Consider the following 7,067-nt stretch of genomic DNA (forward strand, 5'->3'; position numbering starts at 1 on the left):
CATTAAAAAGATCATACACCATGACCAAGTGGGCTTTATCCCAGGGATGCAAGGATTCTTCAGTATCCGCAAATCAATCAATGTAATACACCACATTAACAAATTGAAAAATAAAAACCATATGATTATCTCAATAGATGCAGAGAAAGCCTTTGACAAAACTCAACATCCATTTATGATAAAAACTCTCCAGAAAGCAGGAATAGAAGGAACATACATCAACATACTAAAAACTATATATGACAAACCCACAGCAAACATTATACTCAATGGTGAAAAATTGAAAGCATTTCCCCTAAAGTCAGGAACAAGACAAGGGTGCCAACTTTCACCATTACTGTTCAACATAGTTTTGGAAGTTTTGGCCACAGCAATCAGAGCAGAAAAAGAAATAAAAGGAATCCAAATTGGAAAAGAAGAAGTAAAACTCTCACTGTTTGCAGACGACATGATCCTCTACATAGAAAACCCTAAAGACTCCACCAGAAAATTACTAGAACTAATCAATGACTATAGTAAAGTTGCAGGATATAAAATCAACACACAGAAACATATGATTTTTAAAAAATAATTTTAGAAAGCTGATTATTTTTAGTGGAGGTCAAGTCTGATGTGCTACAGGTAACGGTTACTTTAGAGAAGATGTTTTTGAAGTACTTTTCCGTAGGCCTTGGAGTATTTAATTTTCTCCCACCACTTTGTAGTAGAAAAATTATGCACATTGAAGTAGGGTTCCTGCCTCACAGAACTAGGGGGAAGGGCACGGGGGCCACACATGCAGATTAGAGTTGAAGCAAGAGTTTTACAAACCATACTTACTGTTACTACTTGAGCATCTCTCTGGTGTTTCTTTGCTTTTTTGTAATATTCTATTTCACTGAGGTAAAAAGAATTACCAGTTGTACTTGCTACACTGATTTCATGGTCTGCTAATAGACTGTTTCTTTCTATATTCCTGTGGCTCAGACAGTAAAGAATCTGCCTGCAATGCAGGAGACCCGGGTTTGATCCCTGGGTTGGAATTAAGGGAATTTCAACTGGGTTGGGAAGATCCCCTGGAGAAGGAAATGGCTACCAACTCCAGTATTCTTGCTTGGAGAATCCCATGGACAGAGGAGCCTGGAGAGCAACAGTCCATGGGATCACAGCGAGTCAGACATGACTTTACAACTTACCACTTGAACTTTCTATATTCTTACAAAGAAATGACTTTTTTTCTCCCAATGTAATTATTACGCATTTTGTATATAAAGATATTTATCTGATTTCTATCCCAGAGGGTCCCAAGTTTTCCCTTTTTTGGTTTTGTTTTTGCAGAAGCATAAATTGGGGATGCTGTTGAAGTACAAAATCCTGGGCTCCTACCCAGACATTTACTTATGGGCCCAGGAACCTGCATTTGTAATGCGCACCCCGAGTAACTCTAGTGTAGCAAACTGAAACCAGACTTGAGGAACTCCAGTTAACCACAGGGTGGAGGGGGTGCTTCCTCAGGAGGGGCTGTAAATGGCAGCTCCCTCAGCCATGCCCGCTGTCTTGCCTGGGTTGGCAGAACTGGGCTCTTCATCCAGCCTTCTTAGCTGCTTTCTTCTTGATCCACCACCACAGGGAACAGATCCTCCGCGTTAAAGCTGAAGAAGATAAAATCCCACTGCTCGTCGTGGGGAACAAGTCTGACCTGGAGGAGCGGAGGCAGGTGCTAGTGGAGGAGGCCAGGGCCAAGGCCGAGGAGTGGGGTGTGCAGTACGTGGAGACCTCGGCCAAGACACGGGCCAACGTGGACAAGGTGGGTCGTCCCCCGCCCGCCATCTGCTGCTCGTGGGGGAGCTGCTCCGGGGAGACCGGGGTGGCGGGGTGGGGAACGGATCCTAGCATCAGGACGAGAAGCACAGGGATGGTCCAACCCGCCCGCCAGCCTTTGTCAGGTGCGTGCCTTTGGCCAAATGGAAGCCCAGCGGGTGAGGCCGTGGCTGTGGAGGCCCTGTCCTTGCACACTCTGGGGGCAGGGCTGGCTGTGTCAGGTGCCCTCTTGGTTTTGCTCTTATTGACGGATTGGGTGGGCTTCCCTGATAGCTCAGTTGGTAAAGAATCCACCTGCAATATAGGAGACCCCGGTTCAATTTCTGGGCCGGGAAGATCTGCTGGAGAAGGGACAGGCTACCCATTCCAGTATTCTTGGGCTTCCCTTGTGGCTCAGCTGATAAATAATCCACCTGCAATGCGGGATACCTGGGTTCAATCCCTGGGTTGGAAAGATCCATTGGAGAAGGGAAAGGCTACCCACTCCAGTATTCTGGCCTGGAGAATTCCATGGACTTTACAGTCCATGGGGTTGCAAAGAGTTGGACACCACTGACTGACTTTCACTTTTCACTTTCACGAATTGGATAGATTTGTCCTTTTCACCTTCCTATCCCCCTGTAGAGCCCAGGAGTCCTGTCTTTATAACTTAGTCCCTGCATCATAGTTTCTCCCAGGAATTGGCTCTTTAGGGAACTCTCTCTTCCTCAGCCCCAGAGTACTTTCTCATTCAAACGCCTGTAGCTAAGGAAAGGATAACCTTGACAGTGATAAATACCAACAGTTGAAAACCACCTTCCAGCGATGCAAGGCCTTTTAAATGTATTATTGTATTTTTTTGGCCATGCTGGGTCTTCACTGCTGTGTGGGCTTTTCTCTAGATGCAAGGAGTGGGGGTACTCTTCATTGCAGTGCATGGGCTCTATGGTGTGTGGGCTCAGTAGTTGCGGTTCCCAGGCTATAGGGCACAGGCTCAATAGTTGTGGTGCACACAGGCTCAGTTGCTCTTTGGCATATGGGATCTTCCGGGATCAGGGATCAAACCCATGTCTCCTGCATTGGGGGGTAGATTCTTTACCACTGAGCCACAAGGGAAGCCCTTTAACACGTTATTGACTAGAGACATATTATAGCAACAGGCGTTAGTTTCTACAAAGATCTGTTTGTCAATAATGTGTTTTTTGGAAGAAAAAAAAATTTCACAGTGGTTACCCCAGAGCATCTAAAGCTGAGACTTTCTCTCTGCCGTCACCCTGTTCCTCAGCTCTGACATCATAACATGGCTCCCGTAAAACCTACATATATGGCTTTGCAGCCAAGTAGTGGACACATCTGCTCCATCTGCACAGCATCTGAATCCCCCCCACTTCCTTCTCACTTCTCCTTTGCTTCTTTCCTAAAGAGGAAGAAATCTGATACCAAGCGCTATTGTAGCCAGCTGGAAGATTTAGGATGTTGGTGTCAGGAGGGCTTCACTCTGGAAGCCTCTCCAACAACATAAATCGGTTTAATTGTGTCTGGAGTGTGAAGCAGGTTCCTTCGGCAGCTCCTTTTTCTCTGTTAGCTCTTACGTTGATTCTTGTATGTTTCCAAATCTTTCCATTTTTATCAAATAGTTTTCTAGCCATAGAATTACAACACACAGGAAATCCAGTCACATACTTCATTTTTTAAAAATCAAGATGACTTGCTGGGCATGGAACTGTGGACATGGGGAGCAGGGGCTGTCACAGAGCGGCTTGTCATCTGCCCTTCCTGCCCCGACCTGCTGGACCTGCCAAACAGGAACCAGCAGAAACTGATGACCAACAGGCAGCATTGTATTCACTTGTCAACAGTTCACAGGGAAGGGGATTGTTGATAAGACTGGCCAGTGAACAGCTTGGTCAACATTTGATGCTGGACATACACCCTTCCCCCTTCTGCCTTTTGCTGTTAGAAAATCCAGCAATATTTGAAGCTGTTCTCAGTCACTATTGGGCTTCCCTGGTAAAGAATCCACCTGCAGTGCAGGAGACCTGGGTTTGACCCCTGGGTTGGGAAGATTGCCCTGGAGAAGGAGATGGCTACCTACTTTAGTATTCTTGTCTGGAGAATCCCATGGACAGAGGAGCCTGGCAGGCTACAGTCCATGCGGTTACGAAGAGTCAGACAAGACTGAGCAACTGACACTTCAGCCACTATTGGGCGGAGCAAGGGGTGTGCTTTCCTGAGAGACTGAAGGGAAGGAAGGGATACTTAGGTTAGCCTGATCCAGTTTGGGGGATCCTTCACTATACCCTGAGCTGGTGGTGAGTGCCTGTGGAGCCCTCATTCAGAAAGCTTGATCTCACTTTCCCTAGGAAAGTAACAGGAGTCTGTTGTTCTGTGCAAGTGTCCAAAGGTAAAAGCCTACTCTGAGTCTCACATTTGGCATCTTCTCCATGAGAAATCGTGAACCTTTCTTTGTAGGAGGTGTATAATCATTACCCAGGCATGGGTGCTGGGAGCAGATGATGACAATCCGTATCGAAGTAACACACTAGCATTCACAATAGGTCTCATCAGCTCCTGAAGAAGCCCCTTTAGCTGACATCAGGGAGTGGAGGCGCAGGTGTGGGAGGAGGGGACAGGTTGCTCTTTCTGCTTCTCCCCGACCCCTGAGAATGCAAGTCTGCTGCTTGGGGCTCATGATGAGGTTCCTGCCTTTAGGGTTCATTGTTTCAGGAGTGGGTACTCGTGCCTTCCTTCCATCTCCTGGTGCTTGGGAGGTACTGGGAGGTTTGAGGACTGTTATCACTCTCAGTGTCTGTAAGTTTCACAAACTGCTGTGGCTCAGTCCGGTGATGTTTTATCCCTCATCATACTTACCCCGAGAACAGCTTTTATCATTCTGCAGTAAGCCACTGGATGCAAGAACAGCGTGATGCTTCTGTCCGTGTGATGTGAGCAGAGATATCTCCTTTGTAGAACCAGAAAATGCTTTTAATGTTAATTGTTCTCCTTTGCTTTAAACCTTTTGTTTTTGATGACCCATGGTTTCTAAGAATACATTTGGCTTGATGCTTTAAAATGTGACCACATATCCTGCTTGGTCAAACTGCTTCATTACATCATGAAATGGCTTTTTCCTCCCCACCCCAGGTGTTCTTTGACCTCATGAGAGAGATCAGGACAAAGAAGATGTCAGAAAACAAAGATAAGAATGGCAAGAAAAGCAGCAAGAACAAGAAAAGTTTTAAAGAAAGATGTTGCTTACTGTGAAGGCCCAGGTGCTGGACCAAGTGGGTCGCCACTGAGGACCGAGGGCGGGTTCCTTGAGACAAGACTTCCGTTGACCTCTCAGCCTGTTCCTGTGCTCCCCAACCTCCTTCACACACACTTCTGTAAATGGGGAAAAATATCTGTGACTCGTTGGCTGGCAGAAGAAATAAGTCCTTGACCCTGCCGTGGGATGGCTCCTTTGTCAGGAGGTTGCAGAGATTGATCTCTCTTTTCCTCCCTAAAGTTAACCATGAATGTAGTGCAGGGGTTAGCCAAGTGTAGTTAAAAAGACTGTCCTTGTTTCTTCTTTTTTCCCCCAGTTTGATGACATTAGTATCTCCTGCTTTGAAATAAAAATGTCTTGTTAGCTCTTGAGAGGCAAGGAGTGGGGTGAGACTCCCCCTGCTCTTGTCAGCTCCACAGTAGTTCTCAGAAACACCCATTAGGTTCTAATGACGCTGGAAAATTCAGGGACTTTTTGGATAAGTCTTTTGGCCATACCCTGTGGACTGGAAGCAGAGCTAAAAAAAAAAAAAAAAAAATTTTTGAGTTGGGCCAAGCAGGTCAATACCAAGCTCAGAAATCCTTCTCAGTATGAAAGTTGCATTCTTCAGAGTTAAGTATCAGCCAGTCACAGGCTGTGCTGGTTCCTCTTCTGTAGCATCCTGATTTTTGTGAAGGAGCTTCTTTTTAATAAAGGAAGATTCAAGATCAGTATACTTTATAATAAATGAAGATACAAGATCAATATACTTTATAAATGATACTTTTCTAATAAGAATTTTAAAAATCCTTTGGCCAAATCCTCTCCTCATTGCCAGTCGTGAGGTCCCGCCCCTGCTCCTCTACCTGTAACCAGCACACTCCATCCTGACCATCTCCTTGCTGCAGAGGCTGAGAGGACCTTTTCTCTTGTTTTCTTTCAGTGTATCCTCAGTTCTTCTGAAGTACGTGATGAGTTAAAACTGTGTTCTGAACTGAAGCCAGAGCTGTGCCACACACCTGGCTACCTCTCGTACAATTGCTCAGTAAATGCTGAATTTAAAATCAGAAGAAGTGGAACAGGATAAGAAAAGCCAGTGCCCCTTCACATCTGAGAGCTGGTTGCTGTATCTAATATAAATTTGTTTCTGAGACAACCATCTAGTTAAAAAAAAAGATTTTTATGGATGACATATCATTCATGTTTTTTGTGTCAATATTCTGAATTCAGCAATCAGAAAGTTTTTCATCAGGAAAAGATGACTGATAGAAACCTAGTACTCAGCATATTTTTCCCCATTTTTCAGAAGTGACATTTCACATAGGTGCCAAAAGTGAATTGGGGCGGGGAGAGTGGGAACCTTTGGAATTTATGGTTATTACAGAAATTGTAGAAATTATGATCTGACTGGAAAACAACCTTGTTATCTCCTCCCAAAGAATCATGGGCTTTTTTCAATTAAAAAAAAGCAGAAATTCAGAGTTTTTCAGAATTGAAGCTTTTTTATTTTATCCTTTTGTCATACATGTGAAATATAAGTATTAAACAAATAGACCACAAATTATTCATTATTGTTCTTATTAGATGTTCTATAAACTTTATTTCAATTATTTTTTTGAATTGTGCTGTGGGAAATAAATTTTTTGATATAAACAGTAATTTTAACTAAATCTTTCCTTTGGGAGAGATGACTCTTCCTAAAATTTAAAAAAGTTGAAGGTAATCACATTGTTGAATTTTTTTAAACCATCTTTTTCTTTTCATCAGTTTGTCACCTTTTGACATCAGTTCCAGTTGAGAGTAGGAAGGTTTGGAACATGTACAAATTAATTAAGTGTGGTATGAATTGTTGCATCCTATGGAAATTATTCTTGGTGTATGCCAATAGTACATTTATGAAATTATGTTTAATGGGACAGCAATCAGAAATGGATCTTCCCAACACAATAATTTTTATAGATGAGATTCTCATAGAAAAATAAGTAATGTTATTTATAAATTTGAAACATAGTCCTTGCTAAATGACTAGATACTGTATCTG

At 43.6% G+C, this 7,067-nt stretch overlaps 1 protein-coding gene across 6 annotated transcripts in view; it reads left to right on the forward strand.

Annotated features, from left to right (window-relative positions):
- The window catches only part of RALB (v-ral simian leukemia viral oncogene homolog B), a 75,349-nt gene extending 68,674 nt beyond the window's left edge, over window positions 1-6,675 (forward strand). For 5 of the 6 annotated variants that reach the window (XM_010860807.1, XM_010860809.1, XM_010860810.1 and 2 more), the window contains 2 exons: window positions 1,609-1,786; window positions 4,924-6,675. In XM_010860807.1, the coding sequence (XP_010859109.1) occupies window positions 1,609-1,786; window positions 4,924-5,043 (298 nt within the window). In that variant the 3' untranslated portion in view covers window positions 5,044-6,675. The remainder of the gene's footprint in view (window positions 1-1,608; window positions 1,787-4,923) is intronic. The other variant, XM_010860808.1, reaches the window with a different exon arrangement.
- The last annotated feature ends 392 nt before the right edge of the window (window positions 6,676-7,067 follow it).

The sequence above is a fragment of the Bison bison genome, unplaced genomic scaffold (genome assembly GCF_000754665.1).
Source record: "Bison bison bison isolate TAMUID 2011002044 unplaced genomic scaffold, Bison_UMD1.0 scf7180017864471, whole genome shotgun sequence".
Lineage (NCBI taxonomy): Eukaryota > Metazoa > Chordata > Mammalia > Artiodactyla > Bovidae > Bison > Bison bison.